This window comes from Astatotilapia calliptera, chromosome 9 (genome assembly GCF_964374335.1).
Source record: "Astatotilapia calliptera chromosome 9, fAstCal68.1, whole genome shotgun sequence".
Classification (NCBI taxonomy): domain Eukaryota; kingdom Metazoa; phylum Chordata; class Actinopteri; order Cichliformes; family Cichlidae; genus Astatotilapia; species Astatotilapia calliptera.
In genome coordinates this window covers 18,203,250-18,226,837 of record NC_137430.1, presented here as the reverse complement: position 1 = coordinate 18,226,837, position 23,588 = coordinate 18,203,250, and the positions used below count along the sequence as shown (strand labels likewise).

General features: G+C 42.4%; 1 protein-coding gene across 6 annotated transcripts in view; it reads left to right on the top strand.

Annotated features, from left to right (window-relative positions):
* sulf1 (sulfatase 1) overlaps positions 1–23,588 on the top strand; it is a 79,804-nt gene that overhangs the window by 38,118 nt on the left and 18,098 nt on the right. For 5 of the 6 annotated variants that reach the window (XM_080305988.1, XM_080305991.1, XM_080305987.1 and 2 more), the window contains exons 1-4: positions 8,046–8,463; positions 21,230–21,524; positions 21,916–22,155; positions 22,843–22,994. In XM_080305988.1, coding sequence (XP_080162114.1) covers positions 21,350–21,524; positions 21,916–22,155; positions 22,843–22,994 — 567 coding nt within the window. In that variant the 5' untranslated portion in view covers positions 8,046–8,463; positions 21,230–21,349. Of the gene's footprint in view, positions 1–8,045; positions 8,464–21,229; positions 21,525–21,915; positions 22,156–22,842; positions 22,995–23,588 lie in introns of those variants that run through there. The other variant, XM_026179494.2, reaches the window with a different exon arrangement.

The window sequence follows — 23,588 nt, the reverse complement described above, 5'->3', positions numbered from 1 at the left end:
TGCAGTTAGTTTGATGGTTTCAGCGCATCATATCATTCGCAGTGCTGTTGTGTTGCACTACAGTATGCTCTAACCCGATCTGCCTCGTTCTTGCCCCGTTCTGCTGACAAATGAAAATTCTGTCCTTATTGTGGCCTGGGGCCAGTTAAGGCCTCTGAGGGGATAATTGAACAGCCTATCTGGCTAACGCAAATCCTAATTCTTCCTCTCAACAGGCCGCTGGCGGCATGCTTTATGGGATTATTTTCAACCAGGCATTTTGAATGTTGTAGCATACATGGCCCTTCCTTCCCACGTACCGCTTTCTCCCTTTCTCCTTGGTCTTTCCTTTCACCTTTTCGCCTGAGAGGATTAGTAAGTCAGGCTTCCGGAAATGGAGCACCACTCTGTGAGGATGAGACTTCCAAAAGCGCCTCAATGACACGAAGAAGCTGAGCATTATAACAACGGTTACTCCTTTCTCTGGGTCTTTCATGAGTCCCGGTTTTTAGAAGTTAACACAGAGGGAATATCAGTGTAAACAAACAAATTTTTTTCTGACCCAAGAGACTGTTTGGAGTCTGCGGAGCACAGGGGTATGAGGGGAAATGATTATTTGTTGAATGCATTATTGTTTAGTGGTGTGGAAACTGTTTATTTGTGGCTACAGAGGAACTCTCTCTAGAGGTCAACAATATGCTTTACCAATACATTTTTTCCTTTATCGCTGATTAATCTCTTTATGGTCAAAAGCATTCTTTGCTGAGAGTCAAAAATATCCATGTCCCATTGACAGTTCCAGCAAAAGGGTTCAAATTCAGGTTGGGCTCAGTGAGCAGAAATACTCTTTGAACAGACATCTAGTTCTTGTGCAAAACTGCAAGCCCTCTCTTCAGTGAACTGTGATCGTCTGGGTTACGTTCTGTTAATATCAGCAAATTAGATGAGCTTGTTTTAAAGTTTTGGACACTTACTAATAATTTGAATAGCCTAGTTATACAAGTTAGTGAAATAACTTACGTTTTAAAGCCAGCTTTGAATTAAGAGCCAAAGCCAAACTTATAACATAAACAAGAAGCGAGAGTTGGATGTTTTATTAGAGGGAAAAATCTGCATAGTTCCAAATCTACCTGGATGCCACCGTCTCATTGTGGAAAGTACCAAAACATGAAAATGCTGGTGTGTGAGTTTCAATGTCAGACTGATGCATGATCTACACCAGGATGATAAAAAGTTGCAAAGGTGAGCTTTGCAACAGCATGTTATGCTCTTGGATTATTTCATAATAAATGGCACTGTATGAAAGATGTATTATGTTAGATGGATTTCCAAGAGGACAGGACAAAATATGGGACTGAGAATGTGGCAAAAATGCAATAATTTCATTTTTGCATGAAGTTTTAAACTTGTGTAATTGAAATCATTATAATTCTATAAACTTTACATGCCTGAGCTACTTTTTTTCACTTGCTTAAAAACACAAAAGAAAAAAAAAGTTAATTAACTAGTTGACATTAATAGTTAGTTAACATTAATTCATTGTCAAAAGTCCCTTGGGCTTTGCCTGTGAAACCTGGTGAGTACATGATAACCATTGTCTTAGCTTTCATCTTACTTTGACCCAGGGAGATTGATCAGTATCTCTTCTCTGTATCTCATGGTTTACAGCACTGGTTCCCAGCCACTTACCGAACCTTAAGGCCATCCCAAATACATTTCCGTCATCCTGTGGTTTACCAGATCAGAACTGTGATAGTATTGATTTGTCTTGCTATCTGTTTTCTTGCTTTTCAGAAGCCCTTGAAAGGTCCTAATCCTACTTACAGAAAAAAAAAAAAAGCTTTGTGGGTGGTCTGTGAAATTTCTGCTGTTCCCTCTGCACTGTCAGTGAATTTTATTGTTTTTCTTAACTCTGTACATAAAATACTTTACATACTAAATAGAAGAATAAGGATATGATTTAGGGATTAATTGAGGGTAGCTTGTAAGAGCCAAGTCATTTCCCTTATTACAAAGAAATACTTTGGGAGGTGTTAATTCAGAACTCGTATGCAGTAGTTAGTAGGTATTTTTTAAATTTTTATTAGTACCAATACTAAGAAAATGGATGGAAATTTGTATGGAAATCTAATTGATCATTGCCTGACCGCACAGTATAAGAAGAGTTGTTTTTGGAAACGACTTGTCTCCGTGAATGAAAATGAATGAGCTACTCTGAACTAATCTGTCATGTTCTAACCTGAAGATTAGATTATCCAAACATAACAGTGTGTTTGATTGTGACCTATTACATGTTATGTCATGTAAACATCTGCCAGAGAGGAGATGGCATATGTGGCATTTGATTGAAACCTGTTAATGGGTGCTATTATGAAAAGACCTCTTAGTCCCATCACCATCACACTCAGTCAGGTTCCTGTAAATGAGTTCATAATACGTCAGTGTGTGGATTCTTGTTCTCTGCAGCGCTGCTTGTTAGCTTAATTTACAATGGGTTTGGAAGAATAGGTGTCACCTTTGATGTTTGCAGGAACAGCCTTTTTTTTATCTGCTACATGCAGTGAAATAGAACGTTTGCATCCAAACAAATTTCTCTATACAGGGAGTGCAGAATTATTAGGCAAATGAGTATTTTGTCCACATCATCCTCTTCATGCATGTTGTCTTACTCCAAGCTGTATAGGCTCGAAAGCCTACTACCAATTAAGCATATTAGGTGATGTGCATCTCTGTAATGATAAGGGGTGTGGTCTAATGACATCAACACCCTATATCAGGTGTGCATAATTTTTAGGCAACGTCCTTTCCTTTGGCAAAATGGGTCAAAAGAAGGACTTGACAGGCTCAGAAAAGTCAAAAATAGTGAGATATCTTGCAGAGGGATGCAGCAGTCTCAAAATTGCAAAGCTTCTGAAGCGTGATCATCGAACAATCAAGCGTTTCATTCAAGACAGTCAACAGGGTCGCAAGAAGCGTGTGGAAAAACCAAGGCACAAAATAACTGCCCATGAACTGAGAAAAGTCAAGCGTGCAGCTGCCAAGATGCCACTTGCCACCAGTTTGGCCATATTTCAGAGCTGCAACATCACTGGAGTGCCCAAAAGCACAAGGTGTGCAATACTCAGAGACATGGCCAAGGTGAGAAAGGCTGAAAGACGACCACCACTGAACAAGACACACAAGCTGAAACGTCAAGACTGGGCCAAGAAATATCTCAAGACTGGTTTTTCTAAGGTTTTATGGACTGATGAAATGAGAGTGAGTCTTGATGGGCCAGATGGATGGGCCCGTGGCTGGATTGGTAAAGGGCAGAGAGCTCCAGTCCGACTCAGACGCCAGCAAGGTGGAGGTGGAGTACTGGTTTGGGCTGGTATCATCAAAGATGAGCTTGTGGGGCCTTTTCGGGTTGAGGATGGAGTCAAGCTCAACTCCCAGTCCTACTGCCAGTTTCTGGAAGACACCTTCTTCAAGCAGTGGTACAGGAAGAAGTCTGCATCCTTCAAGAAAAACATGATTTTCATGCAGGACAATGCTCCATCACATGCGTCCAAGTACTCCACAGCGTGGCTGGCAAGAAAGGGTATAAAAGAAGAAAAACTAATGACATGGCCACCTTGTTCACCTGATCTGAACCCCATTGAGAACCTGTGGTCCATCATCAAATGTGAGATTTACAAGGAGGGAAAACAGTACACCTCTCTGAACAGTGTCTGGGAGGCTGTGGTTGCTGCTGCACGCAATGTTGATGGTGAACAGATCAAAACACTGACAGAATCCATGGATGGCAGGCTTTTGAGTGTCCTTGCAAAGAAAGGTAGCTATATTGGTCGCTGATTTGTTTTTGTTTTGTTTTTGAATGTCAGAAATGTATATTTGTGAATGTGGAGATGTTATATTGGTTTCACTGGTAAAAATAAATAATTGAAATGGGTATATATTTGTTTTTTGTTAAGTTGCCTAATAATTATGCCCAGTAATAGTCACCTGCACACACAGATATCCCCCTAAAATAGCTAAAACTAAAAACAAACTAAAAACTACTTCCAAAAACATTCAGCTTTGATATTAATGAGTTTTTTGGGTTCATTGAGAACATGGTTATTGTTCAGTAATAAAATTATTCCTCAAAAATACAACTTGCCTAATAATTCTGCACTCCCTGTACTGTATGACTGATGTTAAAAATTGACCTGTGCTAACTTCCATGGCTTTATAGCCAACAAGAATTATCAGAGCCTTTGTAGAATTTTTATTACATGTGACATCGAAACTCTTTTTTTTTTTTTTTTTTTTTATAAGAAATTGTTAGGAAGCTGTAGAAAATCTAAACAAAAATAGTATTTACTGATTTTAAACTTTATGCATTAAGTGAGAACATCTCAGATGCTCTTTTTCAATCACTTTCTTTATTTGAGCAGAAGAAAAATGAGACAAATCGTTTTCGTTTTGAACAGGAGGTGTTGTCTTATTCTTGCAGGGTGTTGGAATTGTGCTGCTTAAAAAATCGTAACATTTATTTGACTCATAATGAAACAGAAAATACTGCAAATGTTGTTGTTGAGTGCAGCCACGTCAATTTAGCTTAATAATTAGCCATGCTGATTTATTTACGTGAATGATGTAGTTTGGTATTTTCTTGCTAAAATAAGCAAGTCCTTGTCTTTTTTCATTTTACACAGCATCCCATCTCCCAACAATATTGCACAAATGAACCCTGGAGTACTGTTAGTTTATCTGCTCCTCTGACCAATTCAGTAGCAACAAATACTTTCAAATGCAAGCCTTGCCGCTCGGTAGCCTTCTTAATAAACCCCGCTGGCCACTTACCTCTGGTATAGAATTCCCCGGGGAGTTTTGTGGAGACTAATGTAAGGGGCCGATGTCATTGCTTACATTTGTGCTTGTATGTGTTTACGTGTTAAATACTGTGTGGCCTTGTTCCGATGTTTCATGTTTGGGGGCTTTTTTGCCTCCTGGGTCCCGGCTCTTTTTTTGTGGTCAGTTTTTTCCTTTCCAGAGGCAAACACATTTGTCCCTCAGGTTTTTTTTACTTATTCGTACATTCCCTCACGACCATTTTGGTAGCTTCAGCAATCTCCCCCCAGGAATTTGCTGACATTTGTGAGTCCTTATATTTACACTATTATTATTCATCTTTATATTGAGACAGTAATTGTTATTCTCTAAGTGATAAATTCTAAACTGCAGAAGAAATAATATCACAATATTTGCGGGCTGTGTTGACATGTAGTTGCACTTTTCAGGAGGTGCACGTGACGCTACGTGGAAGCTTACCGCTTAGGGTAAAAGGGGTTTCCAGTTACCTCATAAGTTACTAAGTCGGTTTACAGCAAAGGTCTAAATCCAGCGTTGTGTGAGCAATCATGTTAAAGCATTATCTAAATTAACTTGAATTTTAATGGCCTCTGGAATTTAAAATTACCAGTCAAATCTGATAAAAAAAATTTTTAAAGTTTGCCCCAAATGATGTATAAGAAGTTATTTCCCTTCTGACATCATCAGTTTTAGTTCAGATTGCTTTGCCATGTCTCTCTCATGTCTGGTACCGGTTCTTGACCTTTTCCATGGCACTACTAGTGTGGGTATCAGGTGAGATTCTTCCATATGTGTGGGGTATGTATTTAACGTTCACTGCACAATGACTTTAACTTTCTATTTTTTCCCTTAGACCTTCTTGCCTTTTGTCTATCACGTATTTATATCCCCTCTGCCCTCTGCTCTCTTTAATTCTTCTGCACTTTATTGACCAGCTGTGCATGTCATCTTGCATGACACTACTGTAGTACAGCTGGAGGTTAGAATGGTTTGAAAATACTTTATAAAACAAGACAAAATGACCTCATGTCTGCCCAATCCCCCCCACCTCTCAGCTTGAGCGTAGCACTTTATACTGGCACAGAGGCAGAATCACAGCTATGACACCCCTATATATCTCATTCAACCATAGAAAATGGAGCTAGTGAACCGAGGAGCCCCCCCACACTGGGCTGTGCCTGCACCTGCAAACCCAACTGATGGCTGGAAAGCTCTGAGGAAAAGGGGGGAAGTGAGCCTGAGGTCAGAAGAGGCTTGGATTCAGTTTGAGAGCAAAGCTTGCACAAGAGACAAGAGGTACCTAATAAGATAAGTATAAAATAAGAGAAAACAACTCATCTTAAAGGTAATTTATGTGCCTGATGTCCCCGCTGATGTGCCTGGTGAATTATTTGTGCAGTCAGGATAGGGAGAAGGAGAGTGAATAGGGGTTACCAGAGGACCATGTTGCCCCCCTGCAGGTCATTCAGTCATTCATAAGATGAGGCCGTTTTATAGACCTCCCCCTGCCCTTGCTTTTGTTGCCCTTGTGTCCATCAGCGGAAGTGAAAATGGAAAATAGAGATTAATGGCGGTCATGCAAAATGGTTAGCTTGTTTGCATAAACCATTGACCATTTTCTACCTTTTTGAAAGTTTGAATAGCCGTGGATAAGACTCTGGATGTTTTCTTCACAGAAACACACCTTTTAAGATGTTTACAGATGTGCTCAGCTTGTATAAAAACAGCCCCTCTCCCCTAGTGGGGCAGCCATCTTTAATCCAGTAAAGAGCACAGGGATTTGGTCGCCCCTGTCCTGCCTGAAGGCCCTTTTGAAACCTCTCGGCCGTGAGAATGGGGGCTTGGGGTTGTAGGTGTGGGTTGGGATGTGTGTAACCGTGCAGCAGGGGCTGGGGACAGTCTTTGTAAATTTAGTTAATCTAATTTGAGCTCGTTCCCCCCTCAGGCTCTTGCTCTGTCTCACCACTGCCCGTGTTTCAAACATCAGTCGGTGCTGGGAAGAGCATTACATGTCTAGGGCTTGTTTAGCTTAATGCAAACCTGCAGGGGAGATAACTAGTAGCATCCACTGAAAAAAGTCACTGTGTGTGGGTTTGTGCAGTAAAATAACATTAAAATATAAAGCTGATACAGATTTGGGACTGTTACACAATAAGGTGAAACTTTCTTTTAGGTATTAACCCCCCCCCCCCCACACACACACCCTCCCCCACCAAATGACTCATTATCAAGGGAAGTTGGAAAGTGGCACTCAAACTTTTGATTAATACCTGTCTGACAACTTCAAACAGAGGGCATTGTGTGTATGCTGCTCGTGCTTATGTAATGTAAATGAATCACTCACAAGCCTTTCTTTGCCGTTTCCCCACTCTGATTAACACATGATGATGCTGTTGCATATCAAACGGGCATCACCTCATTAGTGCTTGCCTTTGAATTTATCCCTGAATATCATTAGGGTCTCATAATCCCTTTTTAATGGATCAATGAGTAGGACAGTAGTTCAACCAACTGATGAACGTGACAACCTTTCTCACCTAACGCTCCTCGTGTTTTGAGTAAACTGAGAATTGGATTGATTTGTTTAGGAAACTGAGTAGTAATTGTGTTGCCATCGAAAGACTGATCGTCAAAGGTGTTTGCTTAAACAGCTGGCCATCATCTAGTCAAAAATATCTAGACGTCGCTTATCTCTTTTCTCCTTATCTTACTCTTTCCCTTAGCTTTGTCATTTTAGTGTATTCCCCTCTGCCCTCTTTCCTAACTTAAGGCAATAGGTGGTGAAGGGTTGGAATGCGGCCGGGGGACGTAAGGAGTTAACACACTAAGGTGTGAGGGCTGCTGCCTGCGCTTCTACGCTTGCAGATGTAACAGTTTAGTGCCAACAGCATTCCCACCTCGGAGCCAATATAGAATTTTATTGCATTTTTTGAAAAGTATTATTTCTTTAGACCACATGCGCTATAGATCCAGGGAGAGGAATTGGGCGGAGGGATTGTTATTTAAGCGACATTGCCAGCAACATAATGTGAAAGATACAAATTGTATCTCTCTATCTTCCCTACTTTAGCTCTTAAGCATGTGCCCCTCTCTCTCACCCTCTCTCCCCTCCCTTGCTCTCTCTTGCTTGCTCCCCTCCCCTTCCTCCTCCACTCACTCTCCCCATCCTACTCTGCCTCTCAGGTTACGATGACTGGGGGGTTTTCTTGCTCTCATCTCGTAGAGTGTCTGTGTGAGTGTGGGGTGGAGGCAGTGGTGTGACCGACTGTGCGTGTGTGTGTGTCTCCCTCTGCGCTATGCTGTGTCCTTGTCCCTGCCTCCTGGCAGCGAGGAGCCACCCAGCAGCCGGTCTGTGATTGGGCAGGGGAGTGGGGTTCTTGACACAGCGTGGTGCTGACTGCTTTGGGACGTGTTTCAACAGATGGTCGAGGTTAGAGAGTGTCATCACATTGGGGAGAGGATTAGAGGAGAGAGGTTGTCTTCCAGGAGCTGTGTGGTCCCCCCTACTCTTGAAACCAAGTCCCAGCACGAAGATACAAACCCCTCCATGAGCAAAGGCAGATCTGGTCAAGAAGCGTGGGGATAAAACTGAGAGGAATCGTATCCTTGCCTCTCAGTCAGCCAGCACTTTTCTCTCCTGCCTTCCAGGTACTGTACAACTTTTTTTTACTCTTTCACTTCTTTTTTTGTCAGGTTTCCAGTTCTTTTGCAGAGCGTGCATGTTGTTGTTCATTTAGCAGTAAATTTCTGATTCACATTACAGTTCAGGAGTCAGGTATAACTCAGTAAGTCTGGACTTGTGAGCTGCGCTGTTCCTGCAGCCTGTCTGTGCTGCCCGTACAGCAGCTCAGTGTGTGCAGGATCTCATAGTTTTCCCTGTGAATGACAGGAATTCCCTCGGTCGCAAATTCCTCCGTCTCAAGGGATTAGAAGGCAGCACATTCCATTAATGTCATTTTTTCCCCCAAAACATGAGCGTTCATCAGTTCATTTTTCATTTTCCGAATGCCGATTATATGAGCGTGAAAGGTAGCTCCATTACATTTTAAACTGCTCTCTCACTTAAAAGTATGTAACTGTCAGTATGGTGCAATCTATAAAAGATTACAGGTTGTATTTTTTCATGTTCTTATTTTAATGGTGTCTTTTTTTTTATCATACAGAAATCCAGTACTGAGTTTAAATTGTTTTCCTTTTCTGTAATAGCAAATGAAGACACTTTTTTTTTCGACATTTCCATAAATCAGCGTGGCATTTAATGTTCCTTCACTTCAGGCCAGATAAGTTTTTTTCATAAATCTCATTCAGAGTGCACCTCTGGCAGATCGTGTCAGTATGCGCTAAATGGATGAGCTGCTGAAGAGTTCTTTCCGGACAAACTGTCAAAGCTCAGCAGAGAGGGAGAGACGCTGGGAATGTGCACCTCACTTTAGCTATTTAGCTCAAGTCAAGTGAGAAGCGAAACTTGCCAGTGAAGTGGGAATATGATGTATAGTATTTATGCCTTGCTGCAGGCATTATGTGTGTGTGTGTATGAGGCATTTGCAAATGGAGACTGTGCAGCTGTGAAAAGTTGTGTGAACAGCAGCTGGGCTGAGAGGAGAGAAGGTTGTATGGGTGAAAGCTGCTGCTGTGTGAATTTGTGTTTACCTTTGTAAACCAGCCGTAGCTACACTTCCTGCTTGTTACTCGAAGTATTTAACACAACCACCAACAGGTAGTGATTAGTACTGCTTTAAGACCTGTAGAGTTGTTTGTATGAGCTGATTGTTAGAATCAATCAGCTGGAGACATGACCGACTGTCGTTGCTTTTGCAGTCTTAAATTTTATTAGGGACACTGAGTGAAACTGAGTAAGCTTCTTAATAAAGAAAAAATCCAAATGTGGAGTACATTTTGCCCCTGTCTGCTGTGTGTGTGGTACATTGTTGAAGTCCATCCAAGTGAACGGTTTGACTTTAATGTGTACTGGATCACTGTGCTCACCTACAAGTCCGCAAAAACCAGGGAATTTATCCTTTTGACCTAGATGGCAAAATTTTACTGTGGTCCCATTCAAATCTAGTTCTTTGAGTAGACTGGCTGACTTACATTTCAACACTTTGGCAGTGTCCATGTGTATTACTGAATGCGAGGCTGGAGAATGATGGGGAACTTTAACTTGAAACTTTCGCTACTGACAAGACTGATCCGCAAGCAACGCTTAGACTCAATATTCTGATTAACTTACTCGGAACACAGCAAAGCAGCTTTGGACTGCTTTAAAACGCCGTGCCTTATTGCCAGCGCAGAAAAGAAGATAGATCCTTTAAACAGTTTCTAGCTTAACTGTGGTACAAACAAGCGCATGAGCAGCTGCTGCAAATAATTACATTCTGGGGGGTAGGCGCTTGCCAAGACAAACGTTGTTCCAGTAGTCGCTTTGCCATCATTCAGATCTGCTTGCGGATGTATGTGCGTGTGTCTCTCTATGCGTGTGAAAGTATTCAGTGAGCTAATTTGTTCTTCTGATAAGCATGCCGAGAGACTGGGTGTAAGCGAATGCTACCAAACGTGCGTGCGTCTGTTTAAATACCAGCAGTGGATCAGAGATTTCCCAGACACGCATGCCATCTCATCATGAACAGGGCCAACACATTCATGGAAGAGTGATTACTGCAGGAAGTGGAAATGGCTCAAATATGCATATATGTGTGTTAGTCTAATAGACTGAACAAGATTCTGTTTAAACGGGATGCAAACACAGTTTTAAACTTTTAGGTAACGCTCCTGTGGGAAGTCACTTTGGAGAAAAGAGGAACATGTAATGTCATACTGATCCAAGTTTCTCCATTTGTGTGTGTGCGTGTGGGGAGATGCTTTCAGGTGAGTGCTCAGTATTTTTAGCTTTTCTATCCTTACTTCTTCCTCCAAATCAGAACCATGTTAGATGAGCTTTGACTTGCCTCTGCTTTTTGTTGTCGTCTCCGACTCATTCATCATGCTGCATTGCTTTGTGAACTTGATCCTATGTGACAGGAGTCAGATGTCTGAATTCTGTCATTTATTTTAAAAAAGAGTTTAGTTGGGATTGTGGTGACACAGGTTCTAGTATTGAATAATTATTTTGAATCAAGTAGCACTTAATCAGTTTAATTGGATTGAGACATCTTTGCTTTGAAGTCCAGTGGAATGACACTAGTTTAGTTTTTCCCCCTTTTCCCTCTCTGGAAAGTACAGAGAGCAGTGCTGTATAACTGTAGTTTGTGTGTGTTCTCTTGTGTGTGTGTGAGCATGTTAAGAAAAGATTTCCTAAACCACCCTCTCTCCTCCAGAACTTGTTTATCTCTTCAACTTAATGATAGTGTTCCTCATACTAGCCTGATTGCATAGTAGCGCTTGTGTAGATTGCACAGTCCTATCACTGCAAATGACCAGCATTTGAACAGTGAGCATTTGGCATGCTTTTATTTATGTGGGATCCAGAAAGGCTATCTTTAGATGAGTCAGCCACTTTCCCAGTTCCTTTGTTGACCTTACTGATCAAACATTGTTATGGAGTTTTGATCCATTTGCAAAGTGCACGTTAAATTAAGTCTTTTTTATTTTTATTTTTTTTTATTTTAGGCACCTATCTCAAAAGAAATCTTTTAGGCGGTATTTGGGAGCTCATGATAGCACCCCATATGTTTGTTCAGCTTGCTATTTGAATGAGAGAGGTCAGGGCATGCAAACATTACATCCATCTCATTATTGGAGGGAATTCCTTATCCCTCCAACCTTTGATGTGGTATTTAGGACACCGTAAAAGGAGCAGCAATCCAGACACACATTCAGTACTTTACTGTTTTCTATGGCTCTCATCCCCTTTGTCTCGAGCCTCTGCCTTGATGACTAGTCAAAAAGGAAAGATGTGTTTTATGAAGAAAATGTTCAGTAGGTGGTTCAGCGACACAAAAGCCAGGAATGACCCCAGACAGCCCGTGCAATTGTGGCCTGAGAATTTACACAACAGGGGTAAATGCGGGTTTGCTAATGGTGGCTAAAAGTGCACTTTAATGGGTAAATCCTTGGTGAGAGAGGGAGACTGAGAGAGAGAAGGTTTTAATGCTTTTTCTGTAATGTTCACAGCAGCGTTTGTTCAGATGTCACTGCACGTAGATGCAGCATGGACTTTAGAGTGAGAAAGAGAAAGCCAGGTCAAGAGAGCCACAGAGGGGGAAGTGGAAGCGGGATAAGATAAAGGAGAGGCCAAGATCAGAGAAAGGGAGGTGTGAATGTGTGATAAAGAGGGGACGAAAGAGAGAGTTTTAAAGTGGAAAAAGATGCAGGGAGGTTGGATAATGTGTGCACTTTTGAAACACATGGGTACAAACATAATCTTCTTGCAGGACAGGGTTGTACAAAAGACAAACACAGAAAAGCTATTTACACACATAAGCACACTATGCACGAGCTCACCCCCTCTGTCCTCCACCTCCCAGAGGGCTGGACAGTCCCTGCTTTGTCATTTCTCTTGTCCAATAATCCTCCTCCCCAGGGAGAAGCAATCTGTTTTAGATTTGAAAGAGAAAGGATCCTGCCTGTATCACGTACAATTAAGCAGCCGTCAGAATGCGTCGGCGAAAGTTTGGAGGGAGAAGTGCTGCCACTGGGGGGTTGCCCCTTTCATCCGCCGCCTTTCCAGAATGGATATAATGGGGTGGGAGGGTTGGGGGGGATGTTGTTGGGTGGGGAGGAGGCAGAGGGAATGAATATGTTTCCTCACCCCTTCATTGCGCTCTACAGCTCGACTAATAGAAGCCAGCATGCGTTTGTTTCAGCTCTTCTGCTCCCTTTCTTTCCTTCTCCCCTGGAGCGAGCAAACACATTCAGCTTCTGCCAGCGCTCTCCCCTCCTCTGCCTCTGTGTACGTACACGCACAAGCGCTTATATGCGAGGACTTGGCCGTGTTCTGCTGGTCGCCTCCAGTCCTGTTTGACCTTATTTGATCAACACGACTCGGCCGTGTGGATGCAGAATGGCTGCATCTTTAAAGTGTTTGAACAGCAACTTGCTTTATAATGAAAAGCTCTATGATGGCATGACTCACATTATTGTCATCTTGGTTTTCTCGAGTTGCCCGTGGCAACTTCAGCTGATTCTGTCTGCTGTCTCTTGAACATGTTTGGATGATGTAGTGGCTGCATTCTTCTACTTTTGGCTCAAAAGTAAAAGGCCTGGAAGGATTCGGATGGGTAAGCTTCCTGTTCAACGCTGTGCGAGCTAATTTATCTTTTTATCGAAATCGTGTTTTATTATTTCTTTATTTACAATGGAATTAAATATGGAAATTTTGCCAGAGAGGATAAAGTTAATTCAATTACAAATGACGTTGCTGCGTGCTTTGGAAAGCCACACACTAAGCCAGAGGCAATGGAAAGGAGATCTCCCCTGCGTACAAATTACAGGTTACGTGTCTGTCTGCGTCCAAGTCTGAGTGATTCATTCTCTGTTTGAGTGAATGACACGCACTCACAGAGTACATGATATCCAAATACCCGGCGTTCACACACACACATATCCAAAGGCATGATTGGGTGAGAGGGGGGGAGTGCTGAACTGGCACAGGTGCAATGAGTCCAATACATTTTTATGAGTGGTATCATGTTGGTGTGTCTGAGTCATCGAGAAGTCTGTTTATGACATTCACGGTCACACAGGCTGGTTCCCATGATCTATGTTTGTCTATGATTCCCAAAAAATATGCCTCCACATGCTTCACATTTTGGGGGTGTTTAGTTTCATGTGCCAGGAGCCGCACTACATTTAATAGAAGTTTCCTTTCTCAACTGTTGCCACCTTTTTCACTCTTTCACAGAAGTAGGGGGGTTTATAATACAACAGTTTTTCTAAGATTAAACTCATTTACAGTCACCTGTCTAGAAGCTAGATGTAATAAACTCTGATGAATTAGCATATTCTAAACAAAGATTTCATTAAATTGTTTTTATTGTCAATTACTAACTAGTGGACATTGACAGAGTAGCTCATTTGTTCCTATTAAACAAATTCACCACCTTAGAAATCCTTTGCTTTTTCAGTATTCACAGAGTGCAAGAGAAAAAAATAAAGTCACACTTTTCACATAAGGGAACAAAAATCATCCATCAGGCTTGGTGCATTGGCTCTCTCTGTGTTTCTCTCTCTCTGCCATCATGTTGCTGATTTCATGGAAAAGAAGTCAGTCTCTTTATTCTTGACAATTACCTCAGTGGAAACCCATTGAAGCAATTTGCCATAGCTCTCTTTTGTGGTAAAAGAAATAATTTATCTGGGGTATATTTGACACGTCAAAGAGACAAGAAAGCCACCCGTGAGTGAGCAATTCATTCTGCTCCCTCTCACTCTCTGGAGCACTTGTACTCTGATAGAGTGTTTCTGATGGGAGTGTGGATTTTGACAAGAACGTGGCCGGAGGAATAAAAAATGCGTTTTTATTTCATTCAGCTGAGGTCGTCTGTTGCTAATGGTTTCCATTCATGGCTTAGAATAGTTTAAAAAAGAAAATGCTTGCTTTAGGCTCGTATAACTGTGGTTGCTGATCCTCTGATTGTGATTCCATGTTTTCATATCACACTATAAATCAGTGGAGTGGTTTCCCTTCTGTTCACTTTCTTCTCTGCTTCCTACCCCCCTTACCTTTTTCCCTTACCCACGTGAACAGTAAATGAGCTTTTCCATTTGTATACTTGACCTCGTATACAAAGCCAAGCTTCTGGCTCTCTGGATATTCTATCTTTTCATTTAATCACAAACTAACTCAATCATGCTGAGATTGGGGTTGTATAAGGGCCAGACCATCTGTGGCAGGACTACTTGTTGCTCTTGTCGCTGAAGATGCGTCTGAGTAGTATGCAATTTCAGTTTAGGTCGGTTTTATTTATATAGCACCAAATCACAACAACAGTCTCCTCGAGACACTATTGTAAGGTAAAGCCCAAGCAACAATACAGAGAAACCCTGCTGGAAGTTTCTTCCTGTTGAAAGGGAGTTTTTTCTTTCCACTGTCACCAAGTGCTCGCTCATAGGGTGTCGTCTGAATGTTCCTTGAGGTGACTATCAGTGTGATTATAAATATATAAATAAAATTGAACTGAATTGTTTTAAACCAGACAAAAACCAGTGAGACAAACAAACTAAAATAAGGACGTGATGAAGGACGCCCTTCAGGCCCTCGGGGAAGAAAGCCGAAGGCAATAACATGCTATTATATAACACCTGGCTAGCTTACTTGGTGTGGTCTCTGGTTTAACTTGCTAACCTAAATTTGTCAGATACAATAATAGGACTTTCCACACGAACATTAACAAAAGTCTTAATGAGACTCTTTCGACAGAGCAATGTGCCATGTGTGGAACTCTTTAAGCTTAGCTCAACACAGTAGAGAAAGGAGGCGCTAACTTGTGGCACTACTTTGTTTTAATTACTGTGTTAAACTGACATGGAGGAAAACACCAGATTAGAAAGAAAAAACTGCCCAGCCGTCCTCCACCTACAGTTGTTTTATATACTTTGACAATGGTACAGCAGAGGTTACCAATAGGTGTAGCACCAGCACATCATAACGTTATATATAAAATATATTGATTTTAAATATTACCACTAATTTTAAATCATGGAGGCAGAAACGGGCCTCTTGAACTTTCTAAATTCCAGTCCGGTTACTGAAAGTATGATAGCCGTGTGTGAGTGATTGCCATGGATGCCTACATAAAGTTCTTGGTTTAGACTCAAAGAACTAAATAGCCGAGGATATGAATGTTTAAATACAGACCACCGTCAGACTGGGAACACACCCATACATAAATAAAATGTGACCTTTTGTGTTTTTTAATCATTTACCTCCTAATGTACTCAAAACCCACTCATGTTTCCAATAGGCTGCTTGTGGGCCCACAAGTCATTCCCACTTTGAAGTATTTTGGACCCGGATTCATTTAATTATACATTAAGATGCATCCATAATATTGATGGAGTGGAATGACAGCCATGGCACTACAAAGGGTCTCTCCCCAGGTCCGAGAGAAACATGTGGGGTTTAACTAATAGCTGTGAATGCACTAACTCCAGGTTCATGTTTCACTGAATTGAGGCCATTCTTCTTCATTAAAGTGGCCTGCATTGTACCCCAAACAAACCACATTCCAGTGAACGGGAAGCTTAAACATCTGAAGTTTTATCGTTTTTAATATTGAACAAAACAAAGATTCTGATTGTGCCTGTCACAGTAAAGGGTTTTGTAGCCATAAACGTGCTGGAACAGTGATCTCTCTTCACTACTTTGCACTTGGGTTTTCTCATTGGAATTTTTGCATAAATCTTACACCAACTTGGGCATTTTGGTCAAACAAATCAATGGAGTTAAGAGTCTGAAAACACCAAGGTTTGAGTCTTTTCCCAGTGCCTACCCACAGCCAAGTAAATGTACTGGGACAGAACTCCCCTTCAGTCGGCTCAGTGTGGCTGACGGGTGGGCCTTGATGGGTACAAGCGCTGCCCTTGGCCTGCCGGGCACAGCAGGCCCTGACACAGGCTCTCCTCAGTATAAAAGTCCCTCGTCAGCCCTCATGGCAGCAGACCAGCTGAATTCCCTCAGATTACAGAAATATTTGGACAAACCTCCATATTAATCTAAGTCCTCGTCTTATTCATTTTTTCCTCTCTGAAAGAAGGAGTGCAAAACATTGTGTCTTTATCTGTTAATCAGACCAGCCTGTAGTTTAGCATGTTTTATATCCCGACTCTGCGATGTTTATTTCTTTCTTTCAGCAGTTCTCCTATGGTCGAGGAATGACTATGTATTAAATGATTTTTACTGTTATTGCAAGTCATGCAGCCTACAGTCGCAGAGCAGCCTACAGAATTCAAACTATGCTGTTGGACTATAATTCCCCTCCATTGTTCCTCTGTGACTTGGCTGCCATAGAGATGGACTAGGCAAATAGCGAGGGAGCAAGAGAGAGACTGAACAGGAATAAGGGGGGATTTGAGGTGCTTTGAAATGGCCATTGTCCTTAATAGCAAGGCCTTTTTATGAATGACTGATTTACTTTAGAGGAGCATGGCATCTGGTTTGTGTTTGACTTGCATCTTGTTTTGGGAATGTGAACCCCCTCACCTCCAAACTCTCTGTGTTAACTTGGGCAAGATCCTCCTCTGTGAGCATGCATGCGCTCGTGGACAAACATGTGGCTGTTAGAGATACGCGAACTCTCGGCTGTCATCCTGCCTTTTTACATAAGAAGTCTTTCATGTGCGCTCTTGGGTAATCTGCTACTTTTCAGTCACAGCTGATAAATGTATAGACTGCCGCTCCTGAACGAACACGACTTAAGCCAGATGCAGACCATTGATGAAATGAAAATGTGGGCCAATCACAACCAGACAAGACTTTTGTTGCCTTCATACCTCTGTTTTCTTTTTTTTCTCTCTCGCTCTCTCTTCAGACTTTCACCTCTTAACCCCTGTGTGTGGGTAGCCTCAGGTTGCTGAGGTTAGGTTAAACAAGCCACCATCAAAGCCATAACACCACTCAGGTCGGAGGAGGGTCAGGACGCAGCAGTGTGTGGTTTGAGGCCCTAACAAGAGGGCACAACTGCCAACCAGCCAAATACTGCTGCCCTGCATGGCTACACAAGCAGCAACTCTATTATGTTCAGCTTTACTCGATGCACAAAGCACAGCTGTCTGTATAGACATACCAAATTACCGAGCAATGCTGCATGTGTTGTAGGAAAGCAAGTAAAAGAGCTGTTTTTCTACAAGTAGGAGAAAAAAATACCCTCATGAAAGCAAAGATTAGTACGGTGTTGAGGTGTGCTAAAAGTGTTGATTGCCATTAATCTGAAAATTGCACATCTTTTATGTATCTGGCAGCTGTGCATCTGAAAACTCCATAGTGGCCTTTTTGTTTCAGTCCTTTTGAACTCCTAGGCATGCTGCGTTCCTCCCATCCATGCCCAATATTTCTCCCCCCAGCTTAACCATGATGAGTACAGTAAGGGCTCATTTAAAGGGTCATTAGAGCTAATCCTTCAAAACAATGAGGAAGGAGAAACAATGTGCTCCCTAGTCCTCTGACTCTGTCCAGTAATAAAGACCTCTTGTTCGCTCCACAGATGTATAGAAGTTGCCTGTTCTGCTGATATCACGCTACATGACATAAATAAATGAGTCATTCAAAATGAAAGGCTTGCGAAAATGACATGAAAATGATCTGCGAGGGATCGTGAAATTGGAAACATGAATTTGAACTCTGGAGGCAAAAAAGAATCAGTGATGATAACAGAAGATGGATTTGGAAGCCTAATAATAACTTTCACATATCAGAAGTCATTCATATTGTTTTGTGTATTTAAAGTGTACAAAGTGCCTAATTTATGCCGATCCCTGAATGTGCCTGAAGCCATTAACTCTGTGTAACACTTTGTAAAGCTTTTGTACAAAACAAAATACACACACACGTGTGTTTGTACACACACAACTAATGGAGTTCATTCTGACATCTAGCGGTAGTTAAATAGGTGTTTAAACTATCCTGTCTGTAAAGCTTAGACACACTTTCAAATCTGGAGCAGATGTTTTTATTATACATTTTAAATAGAGCATATTAAACTATAAAGCATACCATGCTGCTCTAGAGTGCTCACAGGATGTATTCTATATTTAAAACAAGCCAAATTAAATCTTCATGTAGAGTGGACCTGTCTGAGGCAGAAATTGCTGCAGGGCTACTTATTTTATTCTGATAAAAGCACCACGATGTGGTGCATGGAAGGAATATCTCCTAAGCATCCTTGGGCAAATTACATTTTTAATTCAAGTAAAATCACTTTTTTGCCTCTTTCTCACTCTTGCTCAGTGAATTGGAAACTTTCTGCATGAACTAAAGGTCACAACAGCAGTTGCTTATCTCGACACTCTGACATGTCCTGTCACTCAGCTGCTCATTTCTAGAGGCTTTACGCTCCATATGTCACATTAGCATGAGGAAGTCAGGGCACTGAGGATATGATGCCAGCATATACTTGGGTTTTCTTTGATGATGGGTCACTTTGAGAAGGATGATCGAATGACTCAAGACCTGTAGAAGTCCTTTTGCTCCTAAGTGAACCTCAGATGGCCTAGTGAGCAAAGTGGATCAGGTGAAATGGACTACGAGCGGTAGTCCAGAAAAAGGGGAGGGGGCCTGCATAATAACAGCCCTCATTCTATTGGGGGGTTTTGTGTGGCGCTTTATTAGCCCTGCGGTCTCAGTCATTTCAGACAGAATAGCTATTGACTCCACTGTAGATCAGCACCACAAGGTTTGCATCAGACACCACAATGAACCTTCTTGTCTGTTTTGTCTAAGATGCAAGAAGAGGCCATTGCTTGGAATCGTTGGCATGTAAAATTGAATTTGCGCTGGGTGCTAACATTACACTCGCTGGCCGACTGGCTTACAGCTGATGTCAGGTCTTCCGCAGCTCTGATAGAAACAGAGACTTGAGCTTTGTCTAGATATGGGTTATGTGTCTTGTATATGGGAAGCGTTCCCAATTTGTGTAGGAGGACTTGGATCCACACGGCAGAAGAGTGTGTTTTTTGTGGGATAAAGGCTCGTCTATGAGTTTTTGCGTGTCACCATGTGTTTGTAAAGTAGTTTGTGTTGTGTGTGTAGCTCACTGCAAGGTTCTGTGCACTCTGCCACCTCGCACCAGAGGGGTGTTTGTCCAAACGGCGCCAGTGTTTGCACAGGGCTGTCACGATGACTGGGCTGGCTGGCTAGTCCAGACACAGCTTGTCTGAAACCCAGTACACCAAAGTACTCTTAAAGCTCTGTCTGAAGCTCTGCTTATCATATCTAACATCAAACTGGAGAAGCAGCTGAAATAAACAGCGTAGTAGAGCAGGGTCAACATTGGGAGGTGTTGGGTGTTTGAGATGATTTGCATCTATCTGATACACGACTAGAGTAGGTGTTTTAATTTCCTGATGCAAATTACCAAACAGAATCTTTACCGTCCTCGACTACCATCCGAACAACGCAGGTTAGTTCATTCTGGACTGTGCGATAGATCAAAATCATCAAGATACAAATCATTTATTAGGGTTGTTACTCTCTGCTGATTCGGACAGGCCTTTTGTGGAAATGATGGTAAGGGCGGAGCCACCCAGTGGGGTTTGGCCGGGCTCAGGTGTCATAGACCTGCCATTTGTTTTCAGGCCATTAACCCAGAATAGGGAGCAGTGTGGTGCCACTCAGTGGGACTGCTGTCCGCAAGGCACTTTTTCACAGGTGGTGATGAGGTTCTCATTATTACTGCATCACGGTTCATCTCACAGGCAGAAGCCATTCTTTCACATATATTTTATATATATTTGAAGGCATCTTTGAATTCTTATTACATTTTAACTTTAATTTGTAGCACAACACTACCGGTATAATGTTTTGAATTCCTTTAGACTGGCTTTTCATTGGTACAGGAATAAAATCTGAGCTCAGGTTTGTACTAGTATACATTTCTCTTTACTGATCACTGGAATTTAGTCGGAGCATTCAGCTATGATGACTGTTATAGTGAGCAAGAGGCTGCCAAGTGATGACTCAGTGGTCATCTGTGATTCCCGACAGTGGCGTTGCAGTTAATGTAGTGGAACCCTCTCCCCGCCTCCAGTGCCTTTTTTCTCCCCCCACTGGCCCTGTGTCATGCTTGACTCACCAGGGGGTGACTTTTGAGTGGCAGGTAAAAGGGGGGCCACAATTGGCTCATGCAGGCAAGTGGTTCTGGGTGTGCAGCCAATGGCCTAATCTCATCACAGTTAGCTAAACAGCAGCTGTCCAGTAGGGATGGAGACTTTCCGTGCACGAGTGTGTTCTCTGACACGGTAGAAGAGTGGAAAACCAGGAAACGATAGAGAGAGAGATAAAGAGAAAACTGTAAAAGTAGGGGACTCGCGGGATTCTCTGAGGTGAGATCTGTGTTTCTAGATCTTCAGTTTATTTGTTTTTGTTTAACTTTGACAGAGTTGAGTATTTTCTTTTCTTTCAGATCAGGGAGTTGAGGGTGAGGGATTTTTGTGTTCAGTATTAATGGAGTTTCCATCTGCACACAGCATATATTTGAACTGCTGAATAAGTTTTCCTTGCTGGACCGTTAAGGGCTAAAGCCAATCTGTTTTGGCTTCCCTGTTTATGGATAAACTGTTCTGTTTGAGTGTGATTTGTGACCATCTGCACAGAAGTTACCTGAAGTAAATGTGCTTAAATGTTCCAACAGGGATTCTGGCTTTCTGCAGGTGCAATGCAGTTTTCTCTTCCACTACTGCAAAACTGACCCTAAAGTTTCACCTCCCACCATGCTTATTGTTGTAATGTCTCCATACATTTCCCCCTCTTGTCTCCCCACAGTCCATCACTGCTGCAAGAGCTGCACAAGTGTGAGTGAGCGGCCCGGCTGGTTCTCTCCCTCCCCTTCTCTCCATTAATCTCCTCCATCTACCCATCCTCTGGCCTGTTGTTTCAGTCACCATGCTGATTCACTGGCTGTCCTGGTTGGCCCTCCTGTCGCTGGATTGGGCTCCAGGCAGCTGGGCCTTCACCACCACCAGGGCTCAGGGCCTCAGAGGTCGCATTCAGAGAGACCGCAGAAACATCCGGCCCAACATCATCCTCATCATGACTGACGACCAGGATGTTGAGTTGGGTAAGGCTGCCTGGCAGAAACCCCTGGTCTTCCTGGAAATTTTCATTTGGCTTCAATTTTTTTCCCTATTTAAAAGAAAAAGTGCACAGTTTATCTAAAATTCAGTGTTTTTCCCAGTCTTCAATCCTCTCTGTTCTAATGTGTTTCTTTGTCTTTGTGGTGATTTGCATCAGGACTTCTGTAGTCTTTCTTGGCACATTAAATATTAAGTAGAGGCCATAAGCCACACCGGAATGGCCATCTGGTCTCTCGTGTGCTGAATTGTAATTATTTGCCTTTCAGAGCACTGAATCACAGATTAAGTAAATACGAGTGAAAAACAGTATTTGCGTGTGTTTAATAAGATTTCGCTGTAACTGTACAGCACTGATCACGTTACCTCGCCCTCCAGGTTCTCTACAGGTAATGAATAAAACCCGCAAGATCATGGAGGATGGTGGCACTTCTTTCACCAATGCCTTTGTCACCACACCCATGTGCTGCCCGTCACGTTCTTCCATGCTGACGGGCAAGTACGTCCACAACCACAACACCTACACCAACAATGAGAACTGTTCCTCCCCTTCCTGGCAAGCTCAGCATGAGCCGCGCTCCTTTGCAGTCTACCTCAATGAAACTGGCTATAGAACAGGTTTGTGAATACACACTCACACAAATATAATTGAGGACTCTTTATTTCATGCCTGTGGTGTTCTCTTATTATTTATTTATGGAAAATGGCAGTTTTGATAGTGACGATGGTTCACCTGTATGAGGTTCTCGGTTCTGATTAACAGAGTGTCAGTCACTACTAGCTCTAATCTCCTCCTGGCAACGCCATTCATATGTTAGTCAATGCAAATTTATACAGTAAGCTAGACTCCACAAACCTGCCTGCCTGCCTGGCTGTCTGCTGTGAGAAATGCAAACACGTTGAGCGTGCCAGGTCGATGTCGTGTCTCATCAGACGCTGTCTGCCTGAGTGATGGGCAGGCGTTGAACTGGGCAGCTCAGTGGGGTCCTGTGGGCTGCAGCTCGACTTGTGGTTTTGGAGTCGTTGCGTTAGTCTGCAATTAGCCGTCTCTGGGACAGCCTGGCTTCCTGCCCAGCCTATCCGAGAATGTTGTCAGAGAATCCAGGGAAAAGGAGACAAGCAAAAATGTTAAACATCACATAAGCGCAGATAAAGTCGCACAGTCACACAATTATGTTTGTTTTTTTGTTTTTTTTACAGGCATCGCCTTAAGGAAGCAGTGCTTGTAAAGACTGCATATATAAAGAAACTGCATATTAAAAGAGGCCCATCTCTCCCTTCTTTCTCTCATCTTTTCTTCTGCAGCTTTCTTCGGCAAGTACCTCAATGAGTACAATGGCAGCTACATCCCACCTGGGTGGCGCGAATGGGTTGGATTGATCAAAAATTCCCGCTTCTATAATTATACTGTCTGTCGGAATGGTTACAAGGAGAAACATGGTGCTGATTATGCCAAGGTATGTGTTCTCATAATTCATACGAAAAGGCTCTATTAGCTCAGTCCCTAATTTGTTTTGCCGTTATGACTTAATATTAAGACTTCACATGACAAATTGCAGGTTCCACTCGCTTATAAATACAGACAGTGAAGCAGCTTATGGCTGTGTGGTGATTCAGGATGGCAGGAATTCTCTCTTGAGGATTAAAGGGAACGAGCTGAGTTGACGCCTCCTCTTTCTGCAGCATCCTTTTATTATGATACACCTTTCCTCAATATTTAGACGCTATAAAACTGGTGCATCTTTATGAGAAGCCAACTTGACAACTTGTGACAAAAACTGACCTGCACTTGTTTTTGTCTCTCACTCTTATTCTTCCTCTTTGTGTCTCACTATCAAGTTTTGCAGAATGACTTTGTGCTGTAACACCACTGTTTGCTACTGCTGGGGGATGACTGTGGTTACACTGTCTTTTTGTAGCTCTAGATGGCATCGGTCATCAATCTTCCCCAAATGTTTTTGTAAGAGCTGTCAGTTTGTTTTCGCAAGTCCGTGCCAATATCTCCCTAGGTTGCACAGTGCTGGATATACAAGAAATCCATGTGGCGGGCT